This window comes from Schistocerca americana, chromosome 4 (genome assembly GCF_021461395.2).
Source record: "Schistocerca americana isolate TAMUIC-IGC-003095 chromosome 4, iqSchAmer2.1, whole genome shotgun sequence".
Classification (NCBI taxonomy): Eukaryota; Metazoa; Arthropoda; class Insecta; order Orthoptera; family Acrididae; genus Schistocerca; species Schistocerca americana.
Window position 1 is genome coordinate 442,595,641 of NC_060122.1, and position 22,717 is coordinate 442,618,357.

Genomic DNA, 22,717 nt, shown 5'->3' on the forward strand with positions numbered 1-22,717 from the left:
GCTGACAGATATCTGACGTAGCTAACTTGGAGCGGCTCTGGTCTGTTCGCATATTTTTGCGGCACAGCTGCTACAAAACTTTCAGAACATTCCTTATGAAATACACGTTTTTATCAAATTGGCATCAATATACAGTATTCCAATAATGAGTATTCAATAGCAGTTAAGTTTTCTAAGTCAGCAGGACAATTATATCGCACTGGCTCGAGGTGCAGAGGTGTTTTCTAGCATCCATCCAGCATCAGATTTCTTTGACCACAATTCTCTAACACATTTGTCCAAAATTTGTACAAATTATTTAAATGCATAGGATTTTAAAGTTCCTGAGCATGCTCCCTGTTTTCCGTTACTCCCCATCCCCACCTACCCATCTTCCACCCTCTCTACATGAGCAAAGACTTGCTTGAAAGTATGGCAATTTTCTATGCATGAATAGTTCCAACAGGCTGAGAATAGAATGTGCCCATTTCCGTGAAACATTTGAAGAAGTGGAAAAAATGATGAGTGATTGTGAAGCATGAAGATATGCATTTAATTTAGTGTTAACTTGTTTTTGATGGTTACAGTTATGCAGTGTGTTGCAGAACTACCTTATTATCAGGTGTAGATCTTGTTCACAATATGTTATTTGTCTGTAAAACTCCTGTTATTTCTTTCTCACAGTTTCTTCAACCTCCAGATACCTTCATGACTTCCTCTTGCCTTCTGTGTCCAATTTTGTTAGCCATGTTTGTAATAAAACCATGCCGCTTTATTTTGTAAATTATTAGTAAAATATGACATATGTCTTAAAAGGATGCTTTACTGTTTCAGGTGATGTGTGGGCATACCAAAGAAGTTCTGAAATCTGTGGATGGTCATATGTCTTCGCATACACTTAATGTACTCTTGAGCCAGCACAAATTAAATATTAGTGAAACGGAACTGTTTGAAACATGCATTCAATGGGCTGAAGTTCAGTGTTCAGAGAAGGGATTAGAAAGAACTCCTGAAAATATGCGTGCAATTTTGATGAAAGCTGGTGCACTTTCCAAAATACGATTTCTGTCTCTCACTGTACAGGAATTTGCAGAAGGCCCAGAGTCATCAGGCATTTTAACTCCAGAAGAAATAGCTGTTTTAAAAGCAGTTATTTTGGAAAAACATGGTGACCTTATTCCATTACCAGAAGGAATGTGCAGTGTTCCATATTCACGAGATAAGATAGCAATAAAACAGTTTTATTGTGCTCGTAAGTTTTTAAAGACAGCTGTTACAATTTCTGGGCACATTAGACTTCTAACCAAAGTACTTGTTGATAAATATGTGAAAGTGAGTGGAATAAGAGTTTTCACTAGGCTTGTGCCTCAGAGTGAGTTCAACTTGGCTCATGGGTTGCCTCGTGAGTACCGTGAAAACTTGGATGTGTCTGTACTTGACCAACATGGAACTGTACTCAGTAGGACTCTTTTTACCGATGTTGTAGAATACAATACATTGTCAACGGTAAATTTTGAAGAACCAATCGTATTCAGCAGTAACAAAGAATATAGTATATTAATGGTGCTACCTTGTCTGAGAGGAGATGTTCATGAGTATCCACTGAGTTTCATGTCACAGACTGAAAAGAGTCGAGGTATTGAGTTCAGATTTTTTGATCATGCTGATATTGATGGCAATGGTACCTTTGTAAGAAGGTTAGATATGGGATTTGTAGATGCAATTGTTTATTCAGTTTGATACTCCACAGCTTTCTTCTTCAGTTGGGTGTAATATTACGGTATATTGATAATTTTTACTTATGGACCGTCTGACAGCAACTGAATAAAACACAATTTTAGTGCCATATGTGTTTCGCCTTTATTTTCTGCAAGGCATCATCAGTGGCAGGTTGCATGGACAATTTCTTACATATTACGCTCCTGTTGCATTTTTGGTATTGTTGTTCTTGTTAGGAATACCAATTTGCGGTTGTGTGTTTTATTCAGTTGCTGTCAGACGGTCCATAAGTAAAAATTATCAGTATACCGTAATATTAGCAAACTTGTTTGTGACTACTTAACACTGTCTCGATGTTTTTTCCTATTTTTCTTTCCCACTTATTGGTTTAAATCTGTGAAGAATGGTTGCTTATAAGAGTGAAATTGTACGACATCAATTCCTCCTTACAAGCAGTGATTTATTTTTGTTGCCCACTTGTTATGATAGTATTTTCTTTCTTCCTTGCTCATTATTGGTATAAAATCTATGAAGAATGGGTAACTATGAGAATGATGTTTTGTGGCATCAGTATTTTCTTCTCTGCAATGAGTTTTCTCTTCCTATTCTTGGAAAAGAAGTAGGTTTTTTCATTTTCCAGATCTCCCTCAACCCCATACTCCCAATGTTATGTGTCTCTCAATTGTGTGTGTGTGTGTGTGTGTGTGTGTGTGTGTGTGTAAAGTGCATGCAGTCATAATTACCATTGTACATTTGTACAATGAAGTAATCCAAAACTTTGACATGTACAAATGAAAATTAATTTTAAAACATTTAGGTAAAGCCAATTTTACCTAGATGTTACTTCTTTGTGTCTGTACATTAAATGAAATTCTGTTAAATGAGACATATGTATTATGTGAAGTAGTTGATATAACAGTTGCGAATGAAATACATATGAGATAAAAGATTTGTTTGTTAGAACATAGACAAATATGTTCTAATTGTTAAAAGGAATGTAATGATCTGTTAGACAGACAGTTAGCAGGAGCAAACAGTACTGGCATCCTCAGTGGCAGATAGTTATATGAAGGAAGAAGAAACTTGATGCAAAATTGGTATACACACATTTTGACTCTACCATTTGGATAACACAGTGGTATTGGATGGATGGCTATCACAGAAATAAATACATGGAAGTGGTAAAAAGGAAGTGTCATTTGAAGAATTAAAATGATCAGATCTATAAATATGGGAAAATGACAATAAAAGCACAAATAAAGGAATGGAAGGAAAATCCAGAGAAGCAGCATGAAAAAACCATCATTCTTAACACCGTGATGGAAGCACTAGAAGAGAATGATGGATAATTAAATTTGAAGTGAGGTGCACAGAAAAAATGTTTTGTCATTTAAAACTGCAATGAGAACAAATACCTACATGTGGAGGCACCTATATGCCATGCTGTTGGACATAAACTGTAGTAGAGTTACCACTATTCAGTTATTATCATTTCTCACAGTTGTGGCAATATATATTTCTGTACTTTGTTTGTGAGCTTAGGAACAGTTTTTGTTGTTTTCAGAAGTAGTGCTTGATGTAACTGAGGCAGTGATGATGGATATGTTAAGGCAAATTAATGTTTGAGACATGCTCAGGACATCTTGCTTCATTCTACTTTGTACTCATCATCTAGTGAACCATGCTTCTTTTAATATCATGTCCTACAAAACAATTGTAAAATTGTCTCTAGAATAAGGCCATAGGCATAAGAGTGTGTGTGACACAGGCAAGTAAGATATTTGACAGATAGTTTTCCATGCCTTCAACAGAAAGTTGATGGCAGACAGTGGACACCAGTGTACCATTGCTTCCTCATTAACAGAAAATTTCAATGGTACAAAATATGAGGTATGTTTTTTAAGTACTGTTTTGAAACAAAAACGAAACAAATATACTTTTCTTAGCAATTTTGTTTTTACATGAAAGCCTGTATTTTAATTCACTTTTCTACATGATTCCCACTTACATTAAGGTACTTACCATATCATATACCCAGGTTTTGGATACCTTCATTGTTGTCGTGGTGATGACCACTCAGATGCTTCTGTAAATGTAGGAACACATGATAGTCACAGAGGTCTAGATCAGGACTGTATGGAGGATGATCAAGTTGTTTCCAGCCAAATGATCTGATCAGCTCATGAGTTTCATTGGCCACATGTGAACGGGTGTTGTCATAAAGCAAAACAATCCCCTTACTCAGCATACCATTCTATTTGTTTTAGATTACATGGTACAGTTTTTTTAAGGTCTCACAATAAGTTTTAGAATTTATAGTGTCACAACGGAGCAAACGGCCCAAAAAAAATGGTACATATGATTTTCCAGGATAAAATTGTTTGCTTGAACTTCACTTTCTTGGTTGATGTTGAATGCTGCCAATCCATGGATTGCTGCTTTGAGTCAGGTGTAACATAAGCCACCCTTGTTTGTCATCTGTGACACTTTGACTTAAAAGCTTGACACCTTCTTCACCATACCACTCTAGGAAAGTCAAAGAAATGGCTAAATGTTTGCTTTTGTGCCCCTCAGTTAGCATTTTCTGTACATAACGTGAGCATAATTTTTTGATAATTTAAACATTCAGTAACAGTTGCATAAAGCACACTTCTTGACACTTGAGGAAACTCATCACATCATGTCAAAATTATAAAGCATCTGTTATCTCTCACTTTTTCATTAACTTTCTGTAAAAAATTGTCAGTAATGAGTGAAGATTGCCCACTTCATTCCTCATCATGTATGTTTGTAGGGGCATTTTTAAAAGCTCTCACCCATTTCCATTCTGTCCCATCACTCATATTGCTTTCCCCATACACTGATGTGACAATTTCACCCCATTTAGCACTAAGTACACAAATCACAGCGTGTATTCACAGTTGGTGGAATTCTCAACCAGAGGAGGCATTTCAAATACTCACTAATAAACATAAACACTCAAAATGACTGTAGTGGCATCTGTGACTTGCCAACTGAGTGTGGCATAGAGTGAGCATGCAACAAATGCCAGCTGCAGTTGCTGCTGCAGTGGAATTTCAAATGGTACTTACTTTAAAAACCTGCCTCATGGAAGTATACCACAAATATTAAGCTACTGACAGAATGAGAAATATCTGTTATGAACTGTTACGGAAACAAAAGATGCTTGCCTGTGAAATCTTTCAGACAAAAGTAGGAATTTTTCAAACGAGATGTTGAGATGTTGGGAAAATCACAAAAAGACTGTACTGTTTGCATAAACCTTTCCTTAAAGTTTTGCGTAAGATTAAAAAGCTGCCAGTCCAATGAATTTCAATGGTTATTTTCAGATAGTCAGTTTTTATGAGACACACTGATGATGGAACAATAAAGAACACTTTCATCATCAATTCATGCCACATTTTTCCCCATATGAGTCGGTGGAGTCATTTTCTCCTACGAGTCCATAAGTCTGCAGGAATCTGTGCATTATTGTTAAAATGTTGCTTGTGAATTGTCACTGAGAGAATATTTTTGCAACAAAAATTATATAAATGATCTTCACCATTTTACTCATACATAGAGGGTGGAGCAAGAAACACCAAACCCAAGTAGAGAATATTTTTTTCCATCACCTCTCTCTCTCTCTCTCTCTCTCTCTCTCTCTCTCTCTCTCTCTCTCTCTCTCTCTCTTTGTTCCACATCAAAGTGAGATTAGTGGCAATGAGCATTATTTATGGCTCTGCACATAGAAAACAAGCCATGTATCTGTACCAAATTTCTTCCCACACATGGTGTTTGATTTATCTTTGTGCAGCTAATATTTGATTATGTATGTACCCATGAAGTTTTGTTGTTCAGTATATGACTTCTCTTTCGAACATTTGCATCTCATGTCTTTTTTGTCTGCTGCATGTCTCTTGATTTGTAACTTTGGTGTGGTAGTGTATGTACATTTTGGGTATTTGTAGGTGACAAGAATGTGGTTTTTTTCACTAACATGGCTGTTACTGACTGTTAGAACATGCAGAAACTGCTGTGTGATTTGTATTTTTGGACGTAACTAATTATCGGTAACTGGTGTAGTTTGTTAGAAACAAGTGACATAGAGTAACAACATGGGCAGAGTCATCTGCTGCTTATCAGTTGAAAAACAAAGAAAAAAGTTGATGTATAAAAAAGTATATCAGCAGGTGAACTACTGTAAGGAGATTTTTTTTTTATAGATCTTATGTGTTTCATTTAGATTTTTTTTTAAATATTGGTGTTTGTTTTCTTCATCACTTCCTGTATGTGTAAGTTAATCTTATAAATTTTATAACAGTCAAAAGTAGTAGTAAAATATGTATAAAATACTCCTATAAAATAGATAATGGCTGGTTAAGATAATCAGACCTTTGGTAACCTCCTTTTTATTGCTCCCTCCATAACTTCTCCTGTTATTGACAAGGTGATCTGCAGCACTGAATGTACTGTAAAACACAATATGTATTATTAATCATGACCCAGAACATCTTATTAGTTCTTGGTTATAAGAATGACTGATAGCACGAGCTCCCTCTCCCACTCAGCTTACAGAAGAATTTTAATGCATTTCATTCTGAAAAATAGCTGAAGATTAAAAATGCTTCCATGTCTGCTCTCAAATCATTTTCTTCTCCCTCTCCTCATTCTCCTCCTCCACCTCTCCCGATTCCTACGTTATCATTCTCCCCTTCTGCCTCTCTCCACTTCGTGCCCTTGTCCTCTCCCTCTACCTCTCTCCCCTTCCACCCCTCATCCTCCTCCTCATGCTCTACCTCTCTCCCCTTCCACCCCTCATCCTCCTCCTCATGCTCTACCTCTCTCCACCCCCACCCCACATTCTTCCCTCTCTCCACTCCCACGCCTCATTCTCCCTCATTACCTCTCCACTCCCACCCCTCATTCTCCCTCATTACCACCCCTCATTCTCTCCCCTCTACCTCTCTACTCTCACCTCTCATTCTCCCTGCCCTCTACCTCTCTCCACTCCCTTCCCTTTCTCCACTTCCTTTGCCCTCTGCTCTCCCCCTCCCCCTGTTAATCTGCCTATGGCCCTCTCCCCAACACCCCTCTCTCCCCTTCCTCTTCCCTCCATTCTCCTGTTCATTTGTCTTGCTATTCCTTTACTCTCTGCCCCTTCCTACCTCTTGCTTTGCCCCTCTCTAGTGCCCTCCTTATTTCTCTCTGTCTCACTCATCCTCACTATTCCTCTTAATCTTTCTCTCCCAGTCCTTTTTTTTTTTCTCTGTTCTTTCCTCCTACATTTATCTCACACTTCCTCTACCTCTCTCCATCACACTCTCGCCATCCCACATCTCCCACCTCCTTCCATTCCTAGTGTGTCTTTTCAATTTGAGTGTTCTGTTGTGTCAGTTACGGTGATGAGAATTGTTCCCAGGTTCATTCTTTTGGCAATCAGTTTGTCCTGTGCAATCTTGGTGGGCCTTTGTTGATTGTGAGACATCTGAAATCTACGTGTCTTGAAACAGATGTCCGCCATTGCAGATGTAGGAAAGAAAGTCTATAAGAAAGATTCCCATGTAGATGACAGAGAAAACCCTTGAGAATTCATTGTGGAAGGGAGGTGTATTTTTGTTTATTTGTTATTTAGCATAGACCACTGAGGACCAGTGACATTCAACTTTTCGCTTGCATTGAACCTTGATATTTGCTCAGAGAGCATATATTTCTCTGGATGTATAATGTGCTTTTTTCTTATGGGATAATTTTTCCTTGAACCTTTTTCGATTCAGTACACTTCTGAAAAATTTTTAGTCCCTGTTATGCCCAATTTCAGCACTGTCATCCCATGCTCTTTGATCTTTTTGTTTTTTAGAATGTGGGAAATCATTTGGTAAATGTTGTAGTATCCATCCTTGAGGTGTGTCTAGAATCCAGTAGCTCTTCATATGATCTAATCCTTCAAATTTTCAGTGTAACTGTAGAGCTGCAGGTTTTACTGTTTTGTGTATTCTCCCAGGTCTTCCTGTGTTCCCGTCTCAGACTTTAATTTTCTTCTTTGTTCTTTCTGTTCAGCGTTGGAACTGATAAGAGTAACAACTATATGGAAATGATAGATTGCTACTAAGCGTATAAAGGATGCATTGAGTCAACTCATACCCTCTCTGTGTGATGCCTTAAATACTATATATGTTTTGAACCTGTGGATTAGCATAATTTTGACTGATTCTAGTTGTAGTTTATTGGAAGCTTTGTTGATGGTGTGATACTTTCTCCCCTCTGGAAATATGTTTCACGTCATATCATCCTAGTTGTTGGTACAGTTGTCATTCAGTTTTGTTGAATAAGAACTTAGAAAATTTTTACTGGTGACATACCAGTGAGCTTTCTGTACACACATATGATTCTAGTGCATTACTTGATGTCAGGGTTATCCTCATAGGTACAGGAAGTTTCAGGGAATTCCTGATGAAGGTTCTTTCCAGAATACTTCTGTTATCCCCAAAGATTATATTACCATCGAATTATCTAAAGTCAAAGGCTGAGTGACATGCATTGGGTGGAGATCCATTTGAAGGTTTGATGGAAAATCAGATCACGTTCCTCTGAAAGTATTCACCCAACTATGTCTGCTGCTTATGGATGCACTGGCTTTCCTGTTGTTGTATGGTCATGTTTGTAAATTAGCACTACCATATGGAAGTATGCCTATTTGTCTCTTAGCTCCATCTTTCCCAGGCTCCTCGCTCTGTTTCAGTAGTTGTTTATTGTCACGCTGTCTTTAATGATGCATGTATCTTTTTGTTGCGTGATGTATGGTCTTTTTTACTGGCAACTTTTGACTAAATCATCCCTCAAATTTAAGCAGCTTATTTGTATTGGTACTTCAGTTTTCTTAACACATTTGCTGCAGGGATCAGTATAAGCCACTAAAACATGCGGTAAGCATGTGCAAGCAAAATCTTGACGTTCATGTTTTGTACTTAAGTAATAGTGACAGATGCAAAACCATCACTGCTTTCTATCTATCAGTTTTGTCAGTACCTCTTGATGTATTTTGCCAATGCAATCAATTTACAAGTTAAACAATGAATGAACATATTTGTGAAAGTATAAACATTATCTTCCAGAAACATTGAAACAATTGCAAAATGATAGGTGAAAAGAAATTCAAAAATTATACTTCCCTCTGGCCATGGCTCTTGGAAGGGTAAGGAAGTTGAAGAGGAAGAAGAATAAGAAGACGAAGAAGAAAATGTTGAGACTTCTTATTATAAAACAAAATGTTCATTAATTATGTGCCTTCACACAACAGTTCAAAGAGAATCCAGGATTATCTGGACATTCTCTGCACTTACATGTTATGTCAGTACACTGGCCCAGTTTGGTACAGGTTTTACAGCTATTCGTTATGACTTCCCTTTTCCCATCAGTTGGTTTCTGCTTTTGTACAGTGAGTTTTCTTATGAGGTCTCTTTGTCTCATATTTCTTGGAATTTCCATTGGAAAAGTGGTCCCTTTATTATTTTTATTCCATTTTCATATAGTGTCAGTTTACTCCCCAAGTAGTTATTGTACAGAATATATAAATCAAAAAGTAGAGTGTCAGTTATATGAAGGAATAGTTTTTTAGACCGATGGAAGATCTTCCATTCACATAAATAATATAACAGTATCTAGTCCTTGCTTCAGTGTCATACATATTCTGATTATATTTGGTAGCTGGCTGTAGTTATGAAATTATTTGCTGGGATGAATTTGGCACTTACTCCACTGTATTGAAGAATTCTGCGGAAATAACAACTTATTTGTCACGCCATTTTCAAATCATCACACATTGCGCATATGCCTTTTGTTTTGGATATATTGTCTGAATGACAGTCTTTCCCCAAAAGAACACAGATTCATTTAAAAATATTTCTCTTCCAGGGTAACACACTTGACACATTCTGTTGTTAAAGTAATGTAGTATAGGTTGTACTTTGTATTATTGATCATCTGTTCTGGGTTCCTGGCTTTAGATTTTTAGCAAAATGCATTGAGTTTAAGTTGATCATATATCTGTTTCTACACATACTCTTCACTATTCCCCTGTTTTGAAACAGAGCATCTTTGTTCCGGTCGTCTTGTGATCAGACAGATTTCACATTAGCCACATGTAACGTAATTCACAAGAAGAAAGTATTTTTTCTATAATTATAGGTTTCCAGTTACAAATTGTAGACCCATTCCTCATAGTTTCACTCTAAAATGTATTCACAGTGTTGTTATTTGGTTCATCAAATGCAAAACTGAAGTATGTTATCATAAGTAGTACCTTAAAGAAATCTATTGGTGCATTCTCAATAAGACAAGTAAATAAATATTCTTGATATGTAAACAGATGATACTGTAGCTGATTTATTTACTTCTGCCAGTGTCGGTTCTTAATCATCATCAATTTCATCACCATCATTCTCCATGCCTTCTTAATCTGTACTAAGTGTATGTGAAAGTTCTGCTTCCACACTATTGTCACTATGGCAAGTTTCTGTGTTCTTGAGATTCCATCCATCTTCCTGCGAATCATTATCTTGGAACTCATAATCACTACCTTTCCTACTGCAATCAGTATCTGATTATCACTATTTTTTTTCCTGCCCACTCTTTTAACAGTAGAAGGTCCCAGTGTAGGTTGTTTAGCCACCGTTTCAAACAATGTACATCACAAACAACTATGCGCAAGAACTCAAACTGCAGGTAAAATCTTAGACTACACCTTTGGACTTATAAGCTTATAAACGTCTGCTGCACTGGCTTGTTGTTCATGGATACATTTAGAAGTGTTAGCCACGGTGAACTAGTGGCTCACGTGGACACTTATAACTGTCAGCCACAGTGAACATGTTAACATCTATGTGTCTTCAGTATTCCTATATCAGGTTTAAGACTTCGAGACGTTTGAGCATCTTTGTATCTGTGGGTAGGAACTTCAATTTGATTTTAGAGAGAGAATAATCTGAATCTAGAGTGGTACATCTTTGCACCCCTATCTTCTGCATCTCTCTTTTTGGAACTACCTCAAAGTAACGATAAGCTTTATTTGAAATTCTCCCAGGAGGCAGTTGTCTGTCTACTTTTTTGGTATGTGTCGAAATTCCATTAACTTCTTTACCAGGTTAAGCACTGTGCAGTTTTTACTTGACCTCATTGTGTGCATATTTTTGTGTGTCCAGTTGGGCATTAACATGAAGTTTCTGGTGGTTTCTTCTGTGATATGTCTACATACACTGTGCTATAAAGATCTTTTTTATGCATTGGAAGTGTAGTGGGGACAGTCTGCTGTTTGGCGAAAAAATATTTGATGATGGAAACCATTGCCTTATATTTGACAATGAAGCATTGTATTTCAGATACTTGCCTATCTATGCATCTAGTTTCTGGCATCTTGTGAGTGATATTTTGAGTAGTGCCAAGATTCAACTGTTTCAGATTACCCATTTTGAACAGGGAGAAGAAAATGTATTGTTTAGACCTAAATCTCACATTGCAGTATAAGGTTGCCTGGATGCTCCCTGGCTCACCCTTATAACATGGTTGTGTGGGCTTCCTGAAGAACCAGTGTTATGAAAGGGGATGATGGGTTGCATACAAGCTGGGGTAATATTTTGGAAATTCCTCCTCCTTGCATAAGTGGAAATATTTGCTTCAGGACCTGAGTACTAGACACTGATCATGTTAATACTAAAATTGTAGACTATCTCAAGTTTGATTTTTAGGATTTACTCTCTGACTGATCTATTTTTTAAGGTGAAGACCAATCTTATCTTCCATTTGACATTGTGATAATATGTAACAGCTTCTGCATTAAGAGCCACTAACCTGTTTGCACTGGAGCCCAAGGCTGGGTTTCTTGTAAAATGTTTAGTGAGATGAAGTCCCCAGGTTGCATCCAATATAAAAGATCTAAATTTGTAACATTATTATTAATGGTTGATAGATGAAGATTTGAGATTCACACCGAATAATTGTGATTTCCCCAATTACTTAAATTTGCAAGTTATTACCAGATTTCGAATTAGGGCGTGCGTTTATTATTTTAGTTGACATTTGAAATAGTATGGAATCTGTGAGCTTCAAGTTCATTGTGATTGGGTATAATAAAACTGTGCTGTATCAGAACATTATAAATATGAAAATGCTTAAAGAGTTGTAATGCACATTTTCTCTTTTTATGTGAACAAAAAGAAAGTATGGAGATAATTAACACACTGACTGCTGTGTTCGTGCTGGCCACAGCAGGTGACACTGCTGTGGCAGCCTTGTGGCAGTCACTGTGTTAATCAAACTTGGAAATTAAAAAAAAAAAAAAAAATTTGTTCAATTTTTGTTTTGTGTATTAGCAACTTATTTCTTTTGTGCCTTCTTTCATTTGTTTGTACTTCATCTACAGTTGCTTTATGCAAGACTAACATGAACTAAATGTAAAATTAATCTAAGACAATAGTGTGGAGTATACAATTTATTCATAAACAAACCAGTTATGCAGGCTTTTAGCTCCCTTTGTGTACTCTGCCTTGTAGTGCTTGGTGACAACAATCATTGATTTTGACATAATTGTGGCTCCAAGTACAATTTTTCAATTCTGTGGCTGAATGAGTGAGGGAGGACAATAATGTGATAGTTGACTATTGTAATTCAGTTGTGAGGTATGAACAATTTTTCTCATTTCATGTTCTCTGCCATTTACCATCTCTCAAATCATTGTACTATACATGCATCATTATTGTCTTTATACCTGTAATTATTTGATGTGTCCTTAGATCTGAATTTCTTTGTTCCTAATGTAAGATGTATTTTTTAAAAAAGATGATTGTATGCAAGGTATCCTTGGAAAGACATATTCTCTTTGTTATGTAACAAACTGTGATAATATGGTGTTTAAAGGACCAGAAAATCATTTTTGCATTTCTGCTAAAGGAATGTATGTGACAGACATTGTCAAGAAAGGCAAACAGTGTAGCGAACAGTATTATTTGTCATTATTTTCTGCCAACCCTTTGATGTCAAAGACATTATTGTAACTTGTGATTGTCGTCGTAATATGTGTGATCATCTCTTTATTTATTGTACTCATTGAAAAGTTAGTAAAACATACAATGCCTAAACGCCCTGTTTAATTTAAATAATATTTTCCTTGTCGTCGTAATATTCCTTCACAATAAATTTTTTTCCTCGTCTACATTCTTTGTAGTGTTGACCTTTGAACTACAATTTGATAATTGAGAAGAGATTAGACAGTGTTCCTTCATGTCTTACACCAATTCTAAATGTAATGTTTTTCAAGAGGTACGAAGATAAAAGCTGGTCTGATTGATGGAGAATCGGGTTTGACTCCCTGCCTTCGATATAGTTGTTGAGTACTTTGTGTGCTGCGCCCGTAAGGTGGGTTGTACACACGTGCATAGAGTTCGTCACTTTGCCACCCATAACTGAAGTTAGTTGTCTCAGGAAGATAATACCGATGATTTGGGGGCTTTGCACATCTGGCTTTCAGATATTCATATGGTCCAGTCTGAAAAATAGAGGATTTGTATTAGTCACTGAAATTGTGGACTACAATTTGTATTTCTACTTTTGACAAAAAAAAAAAAAAAAAGGGGGGGGAGGGGGGGGGAAAGCTGCAAAGAGAACACAAACAACAGAAATTTTGGAAGCATTTTTGCTAATTTTTCATGCATTTATTTTTGCTGTAACCATATGAATACACCTTGTTACACTCTATATGGTAACTTGTGGAGTAAACATATAGGTCTATTTCTACTCCCTTCCACAGTGATACTTCTGGTAATTGCTACCATTAGTAGATAAGCAAGGGAGTGATTGAGTGTGCTTGTGTGTGTGTGTGTGTGTGTGTGTGTCACAGCATATTGCTTGTATTCCTACACTGACACAGTAATACATAAATTTGGTTAGGAGATTTGTGGGTACCTACTTGAACTTCTTTAGAAGGACCAATAGCATCCATTTAATAAACACAAGGAATGTTATGAGTTTTAAAATAAAAATCCTGCAACATATATTTTTAATAAAAATTTACAAGAGGTGTAGCCTATTAGTGACAAAACTCAAATTTTCAAACCCAAACTCAAGGCTCCTAGTACACTATTCCTATTCCCTACATAACATTGTGTTAAATGATGTGTTAATATATGAGTGCATTAAGTTTGCCACTGTACACACATCTTAAATTGTATATGACTATGGTATGAATTATTCATATATGCTAGGCACTTTTTAAATTTTTGAAATATACATAAGCAGCATGAAGTCTTACGTATGAAAATGACCATAAAATCAAATTTTCAACTGTGCCAATTGAAAATAAAAAGACACGCGAAGACAAAAATGCTGTCCTTCAAAAAGGTCTACGTGACTATGAAACCTGCTCAAGAAAAGGCAGGTCCAGGAGAATGATTAGGTGGTTTCTTATAATAGATCATGGCTAACAATTTCCACTTTCCTTGCTTATCTCCTCAGGGAGGAGAGAAGGATAAATGGGGGAGGTTAAAAAGGATATGTGAGAGGGGCACATATGTGAGGACAACAGCGGAAACAAAGTTCTGAATGCTAGGGTAGGCCGGCCGGAGTGGCCGAGTGGTTCTAGGCGCTTCAGTCTGGAACCGCGCGACCGCTACGGTCGCAGGTTTGAATCCTGCCTCAGGCATGGATGTGTGTGATGTCCTTAGGTTAGTTAGGTTTAAGTAGTTTTAAGTTCTAGGGGACTGATGACCTCAGATGCTAAGTCCCATAGTGCTCAGAGCCATTTGAACCATTTGCTAGGGTAGTACGACCATTTAACCACCTATTTTTTAAAGAACTAAACCCTCAAGTACAAAACAGCTTCAGATGCCTGACTTCTTTACAAATGAGTTAGTGTGTTAAATGTTTGACATTAAGCATGTTAGAAAAAGTTTAGTAAAAGTTTGAAACTATGCTTAAGGTGTGCTGGAAGTCTAAGTGTTCTCATTGTCAAAAAATGGATGAGTACAATCTGCGAAATTTGCGCCCCATTTTAAATGGAAGCTAGTTTTTCATGCATCTCAGTATTTATGATGATGTATCTTCTGAACAATATGTCACATAATGATGTAATTTTGCAGATAAATTCAATGGTATATGTGGATACTGTCTGAAAAATGTGTTATAGGTTGAGTTATTAGCAAATAAGTAATAAATTAAAACCTCATGCCCTATGTTGAAGTTTTACTGCACAAACAGTGAAAATGTAGTAAGCAATAAACTTTTTCCTTTTCATCATATTGTGGGGGGTGTCAGTGAGAAAAAGTTTTATAAAGGTTTGAAATTATGTATAAAGTTTGCTCGGAGTTGCTAAGTGCTCTTGTTCTCAAGTGTGTTACGTGGCCTCAGTACATATACACAGTTCCTAACTGTTTTAAAATGTGAACGTAAGATTATAGTTCTTAGTGAGTGGAATATGAAAGCATTTTAAATTTTTAAATACAGTCAGTAGTTATGTGAAATATCGAAAATAAAATTTCTGTTGTTCCTGGAAGCTTATAGATAGGCAACATGCAACTGGAACTGTACACTGTGAACCATGACCAGGTTAGCCATGTAATAATATAGATATTGTGAAAAGGATTTTCTGTTGTTTAATTCATATGTCTCTGTCGGCAGAACTGAAATTTTGCCTCCTGAAGGTAAGTACTGGTCATAAGGTCTGCCTCAGCTTTGTGAGTGAATTTCCCATTTATAAATAAAATTAAAATATTTGACTGAGGATCTTGCATAGATTACATGAAGAATGAAGGCCAAAATATAATATAATTATAACATAAGGTTTTAGTGAGAAGGGTGCTAATGAGCAGCATTCATCATCATCATGATGTTCAAGAAAAAGAGCAATAGTGTCAGGCAGATCAGGCTGATATCTTCTACACTCAAATTACTTCTCTTGGTAATGATGGCACATACAATGAGAGCACTTTTTCCACATCAAAGTATTTGTTGCCACGGAATTTTATTAAAATTAAAAAGAAAATCAAAATTGCTTTATACCACACATGCTCATGGCAAGAGTCTTCACTGTATGCTAGTGTAAATACCTCGGCCCTACTTTATGGTGAAAGAAATTATACTATCAGAATTTCACTAGCATTAAGAGGAAAGGTGGAGGAATTTGATTGTGTATTATCAGACTGCAAGACTGCATGAGAGTACTTTTGGTGACATTTCAAATTCCCCCCCGCCCCCAGTGTACACTGAGGTGTCATGGGATACCTCCTAATATCATGTTGGACCTTCTTTTGCCTGCCTTAGTGCAGCAACTAAGCATGGCATGCACTCAGCAAATTGTAGGAAGTCCTGTGTAGAAATATTGAGCCATGCTGCCACTATAGCTGTCCACAGTTGCAAAAACGTTACTGGGGTAGGATTTTGTGCATGAACTGACCTCTTGGTTATGCCCCTTAAATGTTTGATGGGATTTATGTTGGGTGATCCAGGTGGCCAGGTCATTCATTCGAATTGTCCAGAATATAATTCAGACTACTTACAAACAATTGTGGCCCAGTGACATGGTGCATTACCATCCGTAAAAAGTCCATATTGTTAAGGTACATTATGTCAGTGAATGGCTGCAAATAGTCTCCAAATAGCCAAACATAACCATGTCCAGTCAATTATCATTTCAGTTGGACCAGAGGACCCAGTTCAGTCCATGTAAATGCAGCCCACACCATTATGGAGTACCACTAGCTTGCACAGTGTTGATAACTTGGGCCCATGGCTTTGTGAGATCTGCACCGTGGTGCTCAACCCCTAAAGTCAGCTCTTAACAACTGAAATATGAACTCATCTGACCCGGCCAGGTGAGATGAGTTACCAGTTGTCCCAGGTCCAATCAATATGGTCATGAGTCCAGGAGAGGCATTGCAGGTGGTGGTGTGCTGTTAGCAAAGGCACTTGCATCAGCTATCTGATAGCCCATTAACGCCAAACTTTGCTGCACTGTCTTACGGATTCATTCGTCATATGTCCCACTTTAATTTCTGCTGTTACTTCATTTCACTCTGTGTTTCTTGTCTGTTAGCACTGACAACTCTACACATAAGGTGCTGCTCTGTCATTAAATGAAGGTGTCGGCCACTGCAGTATCCATAGGGAGAGGTAATAATCTTGTCAGAAACCTTTGCAAATGAATCAGCTTAGTACAAATGATGGTTCCTCAAAAGCAATACCCTTTAATACCTTGTGTAAGCAATACTACTGCCATCTGTATATGTGCCTACCACTGCCCCATAACTTTCGTCACCTCATTGTATGATGTGTTGGTGTAAGACACTTTTGACTATGTTACATTGAAATGCAGGAGGACATGATCTTCACTGCCACTTTAAGGAAGAGTAGACTATGCAACAGCATCTGGTTTCACTTTCATCTATATCCTCCAACAACAACACAAACATGAAACTTTTAAAGGCTTGAAATAGGCTATGAACTACAAGCAAAGTATAGTAAATAAGATCCACACAAACTGTATCAGATATTAAATACAAACACAACAATTTTTTTTCTAGTTCATGTTAGCTACAAAGTCAATTGTAAGTGTCTAATATTAGATGTTCATAAAGATGACATGTTGAGCTGCAGATGGGCACAATGAAAAGACTGTTACACTTTTGGCCAGAGCCTTCTTCAGAAAAGAAAACATACACACATTCTTTTAAGCAAGCATGTCTCATGCACACATGGCCACTTATCTCGGGCTGCTCTGGATAAAGTGCAAGGTGTTGTGTCAAATGCAAGCAACAGATGAGTGGCATGGGGGCAAGGATCTAATGCTTGTAAACCAGCCATTGAAATCAAATGTGTTGTGTTAAGCTGCATGTTGTGCCACAGGATGGTCCACTTTGCACTTGGCCGCAATTTGGCAGTGGACATTCATCCTGGTGGACAGCTGGTTGGTAGCCATATCAATATAAAAAGCTGTGCAATGACTGCAGCAGAGCTGGTGGATGATGTGGCTACTATCACAGGTAGCCTAACCTATGATAGGGTAAGATAATAGTTTCCGCCCCTCTGTTCTACATCTCCTCCTAGTTCACATCCCCTGACCCTCAGTGTGCAAACCTCTCTGCCAATGCAGCCCCAGGTCCTTTTCTCCTTCTCCTCCCCCTTTCATTTTCTGCTCCCTGCTTCCAACCCTCCCTTCCCCACAGACTCACGATGCAGCACTTGGCAGCCTTGCCACGCTGCACTCTAATCCGTGCATGCTCTGCCAGGCAGTGCTGACTCCTACTGCCCCACCTCTATCCCCTCCCTCTTCCAAGCCCCACTTCTGATTGCTGCTTGCATTCAATACGACACCATTGCATTCTATCCAGAGCGGCGGGAGGTAAGCGCCCATGTGTGCACGTGGTGTGCATGCTTGAGTGAATGTGTGCATTATAGGTTCCTTTGTCTCCCAAAAGAGGAAGCTTGAGACTGAAGAGGAATTAATAGTGAAACTAACCCATCCAGACCTTTAGGTCGAGAGAGACACGTAAAGGCAGGATGGGAGAGAAGTAAGTATTTAATATAAAGTGATGATACTCAGAATTGTCCAGTCCAGTTATTGTTTATGATCTCTAGATATGGTCATGGAATGAGATGACCGTGTAAGAAAGTATTTCATATACAGGGAGTCTCTCCTGATAGTCATCAGGCGGATTTTCTCTGGTGTTTCAGCAGATATTTGCAATGTCGTTTTTGCATTGTGTAGGTGAAGTGAGCCCAAACAAATAGTCCTCATCAAGTCTCTCAAGCAATGTCTGTTGATGAAAAGTGTAGGTTTGTTTCCAGTTACAAACAAAATGGTTTTTAAATCAGAATTATACCTGCCCATTTGATTTATTGGTTTCAGATTAGTCTAATGTGATATTTATTTTATTGATATCTATTAATAGGATCAGTAAAACTCAAAAGAATAACCAGTACTGCAGAAGGGACAGCAGTGTACTAGCCCATGCTCACTGCTGCCACCAAACACCGAGCAGTACTGAATCACTGCTGGGGTGCCGTTTATTCTTTGTATTTTACTGTCCCAATTAACACATATCAATAAAACAAATATCACACTAGGCTGACATGGAATCGCTCTATTGAATCGGCATGTACACTGATGAGCCAAAATTGTGTAAATAACAAGCCACTGATTTGCATATGCGGAGATGGCACAGCAAACCAGATGGGTTCCATAGGAATTACATTGGTAGCTGAAATATCTATGTGAGTGTACTGTAATGCTCCTCAAACCACTTTTTTTTGTTATAGTTTTAGAGTGCAAAACTGTTACAGTCATAAGCGCCCATTCTGTAGCTTAAGGAAGGGTAAAAAACCAAATGGGAAATCAGCAGCAATGGGAGCAAAACTAAAAAAGGAGGAAAACTAAAAGTAGAAGGAAATCTTAAAAAACTACCACTGAAAGGGGGGCAGAGTGTTTTCCCCAAAAAAGAGCTTCAAATGACCGATGTCATATCACTGACACTGATAAACTCGAGGACGCGATCTACTGAGCGTGTGTCATCCGCTAAAAGGAAAGATATATCAGGTGACAGCTGTAGACAAGTGTGTAGCAGATTAAAATAGGGGCACTGAAGTAAAAGGTGTCCCACCGTCCACAGTTGAGAGCAATGGGGACAAGGCAGGGGAGGATCATCACTTAAAAGATGTTGATGGCTAAAAAGACAGTGCCCTATCCAGAGTCTATTTAAAATTACCTCCTTCCGACAATAAGGTCGGGGGGAAGGGGTCCAAGCACAAGGAAGGGGTTTCACGTCCCTTAATTTATTACTGGGAAGTGTAGACCAATGTGCGTGCCATAAAAGAGCAACACAATGACATAAAACCCTCTATTGATTGACTAAGGGAACCATGTGAACAGCGGGCCGAAGAAGGAGACTGCAGCCTTGACCACTACATCGGCTGCCTTGTTTCCGCGGATACCAATATGCTCTGGGATCCAGAGGAATGCCACAGAGACGCTCCACAACTGGAGCAAGTGAAGGCAGCCCTGAATCCAGAGGACCAGCGGGTGGACAGAATAAAGAGCTTGGAGGCTGAGGAGAGAGCTGAGCGAACCGAGCATATAATATACTGTAGCCGGTTATGGTGACAGATGTATTGGACAGCTTGGAGAACAGCGTAAAGCTCCACAGTAAAAACTGAACACTGGTCGGGAAGCCAAAATTTATTAGGGGTGTTGCCAACAATATAGGCACTCCCAACACCAAATGTTGTTTTTCAGCCATCAGTATAAATAAATGTGGCATGCTCCATTTGTGCACGTAGAGCAGCAAATGCCTGATGATAAACTAGGGGGGGGGGGGGGGGGGGAGTACTATCCTTAGGAAGCTGACAAAGGTCACAGATCAGGCAGTTCCGGGTGCAAAGCCAAGGTGGTGCTGTGCCCCCAGTTGTCAAAAAAGTTTTAAAAAAGTGGAAGGAAAAAGAACGTAGCAGTTGACAGAAGTGGACTCCCTGTGGTAGTTGAGAGGAAGGGTGGCCTGCATACCCTAAATCCAAGGAGGCATCGAAAATAAGGGCATGGGCCGGATGAGCAGGCATGGAAGACAGATGATTAGCGTAAAGACTCAGAAGGACAGCTCACCAATTGGACAGTGGAGGTTCAGCAGTCTCAGCATAAAGGCTCTCCACGGGGCTGGAGTAAAAAGCTCCAGATGCTAAATGCAGTCCACGGTGGTGGACAGAGCCGAGACGCCGAAGAATAGACAGCCATGCAGAGGAGTAAACTATGCTTCCATAGTCCAATTTCGAGCGCACTAAGGCGTGATATAGGCGGAGGAGGACCACTCAGTCCGCTCTCCAGAAGGTACCACTCAGAACACAGAGGGTGTTGAGGGATCACAGACAGCAAGCTGAAAGATATGAAGTGTGGGAAGACCAGCACAGTTTTCTGTTAAACATAAGTCCCAAGAATTTAGTGACATCCATGACTGGATGGTCGACAGGGCCTAGAGGAAACTCTGTACGGCGTCAAAAATTTACACAGACAGTCTTAATGGGAGAAAAGCGGAAACCAGTTTTGATGCTCCATGAGTGGAGGCAATAGGGACATTCTTGAAGATGTTCAAGAAGGCTGGTCCGTTGAGAGCTGTAGGAGATCACAAAATTATCGACAAAGAGGGAGCCTGGGACATTGGGAAGGAGACAATCCATAATTGGATTTATGGCAACGGCAAACAGTACAACACTTAGCACGGAGCCCTGGGAACCCAGTTTTCTTGGTAGGAGATAGTATGGGAGAGAGTAGTGTTCACCTGCACCTTAAATGTGTGCTCTGTCATAAATTCATGAATAAAAATGAGCAACCGACCTTGAAAGCCCCAAGAGAACAGTGTGCGGAGGATGCCTGTCCTCCAACAGGTATCGTATGCTCTCTCCAAATCAAAAAATATTACTACCGTTTGGCGTTTCCTGAGAAAATTGTTCATGATATAAGTGGAGAGAGCAACAAGATGGTCAACTGTAGAATGATGCTTTCGGGAACTGCATTGGGAAGGTGTTAAAAGGTTTTGTGACTCCAGCCACCAGACTAAACGGCAATTCACATGCTCCAAAACCTTACACACATTATTCGTGAGAGATATGGTGCGATAGCTAGAGGGGAGATGTTTGTCCTTTCCAGGTTTTGGGACAGGAATGACGATAGCTTCCCGCCATCTTCTGAGAAAGGTACTGTCGGTCCAATTTCGATTATAAAGGCGAAGGAGGTAATGCAGACTACGGTATGATAAATGCAGCAACATTTAGACATGGATGCCACTCAGTCCTGGAGCAGAAGAGCGAGAGGAAGAGAGTGCATGTTGGAGTTCCCGCATAGAGAAAACAGTATTATAGCTTTCGCTATTCTGAGAGGAGAAAGCAAGAGGTTGCACTTCCACTGCTCGTTTCTTCAGGAGAAAGGTTAGCGGGTAATTTGAAGAGCTCGAAATCTCAGCAAAGTGTCGACCCAGTGAGTTAGAAATTACGACTGGGTCCACTAAGATATCATGTGTGACAGTGAGCCCAAAGATCGGGGAGAAACTAGACGTGCCGGATAACTGTCAATTTTGACTCCAAACTACTGACGAAAGAGTGAAGGTTTTAAAGGAGCTGGTAAGAAGTCCCAGCTTGCCTTCTTGCTATTGCAGATAATGCGACGGCATCAGGCACGTAACTGCTTATTGCGGACACAGTTGGCCAACATAGGCTGGTGGCGGAAAACATGAAGAGCACATCTCTGCTCATCACGGCATGCCTCGTTCCACCAAGGAACTGGGGGGTGGGGGGGGAATCTGATCGTCAATGATAGGAAAGTGACACGTTATCGAATGTCGCTAGAGAGGAGAAACGTGTCCAAGCAGCTTGGGAAAATTTCCAGTGTCTTGGGCGCATAGATGGCAGTTGTGGCTGTACATGGAAAATGGTCACTCCAGTGTGTTTCAGCAAGAGCGAACCATTCAAAGTGCCGAGCTAGCTGAACAGTACCGACCAAATGGTCCAAATGAGAGAAATTTGACATGGAGGTAGACAAAAATGTAGGTTCCCAGTGTTGAGGCAAACAAGATCCGCTTTTTGGAAGAGGTCAATCAATAGGGAGCCTCGCAGAGATCCCCAAAGCAGATGGTGGGCATTGAAGTCCCCAACCAACAAACAGGGGGGCAGGAGCTGACCAAGGAGATGAAAATCAGCTCTTGCCATCGGTGTGGGTGATGGAATCTATACGGTACAAAGACAGAAGGTGTATCCTGAAAGGGAAAGACAAACAGCGACAGCATGGAAGGAACTGTTTAAGGGGATTGGGTGATGATGGACAGTATTCTGGCCCTGAGACATGGACAATTATACTGCTGAAAGGTGACATCACCATTGGGAAAGACTTCAAGTATGAAGGAATCCACGCAGCTCCCATACAAGTGCAGGAGAATGTCTCCGCATGATGTTTGCTCCCCCATGGCGTTCTGCATGTTTTGAGCTACTGTTGACCTCA

At 39.2% G+C, this 22,717-nt stretch overlaps 2 protein-coding genes across 3 annotated transcripts in view; one reads left to right on the forward strand and one right to left on the reverse strand.

Moving 5' to 3' along the window:
* The window catches only part of LOC124613176 (BTB/POZ domain-containing protein 6-like), a 32,948-nt gene extending 31,198 nt beyond the window's left edge, over nt 1-1,750 (forward strand). The window contains exon 5 of the mRNA XM_047141813.1: nt 814-1,750. Within this exon, the coding sequence (XP_046997769.1) occupies nt 814-1,719 (906 nt within the window). The 3' untranslated portion in view covers nt 1,720-1,750. The remainder of the gene's footprint in view (nt 1-813) is intronic.
* A 10,273-nt stretch (nt 1,751-12,023) lies between these two features.
* The window catches only part of LOC124612394 (protein ATP6V1FNB-like), a 44,667-nt gene continuing 33,973 nt past the window's right edge, over nt 12,024-22,717 (reverse strand). For both annotated transcript variants that reach the window (XM_047140573.1, XM_047140574.1), the window contains one exon: nt 12,024-13,237. In XM_047140573.1, the coding sequence (XP_046996529.1) occupies nt 12,989-13,237 (249 nt within the window). In that variant the 3' untranslated portion in view covers nt 12,024-12,988. The remainder of the gene's footprint in view (nt 13,238-22,717) is intronic.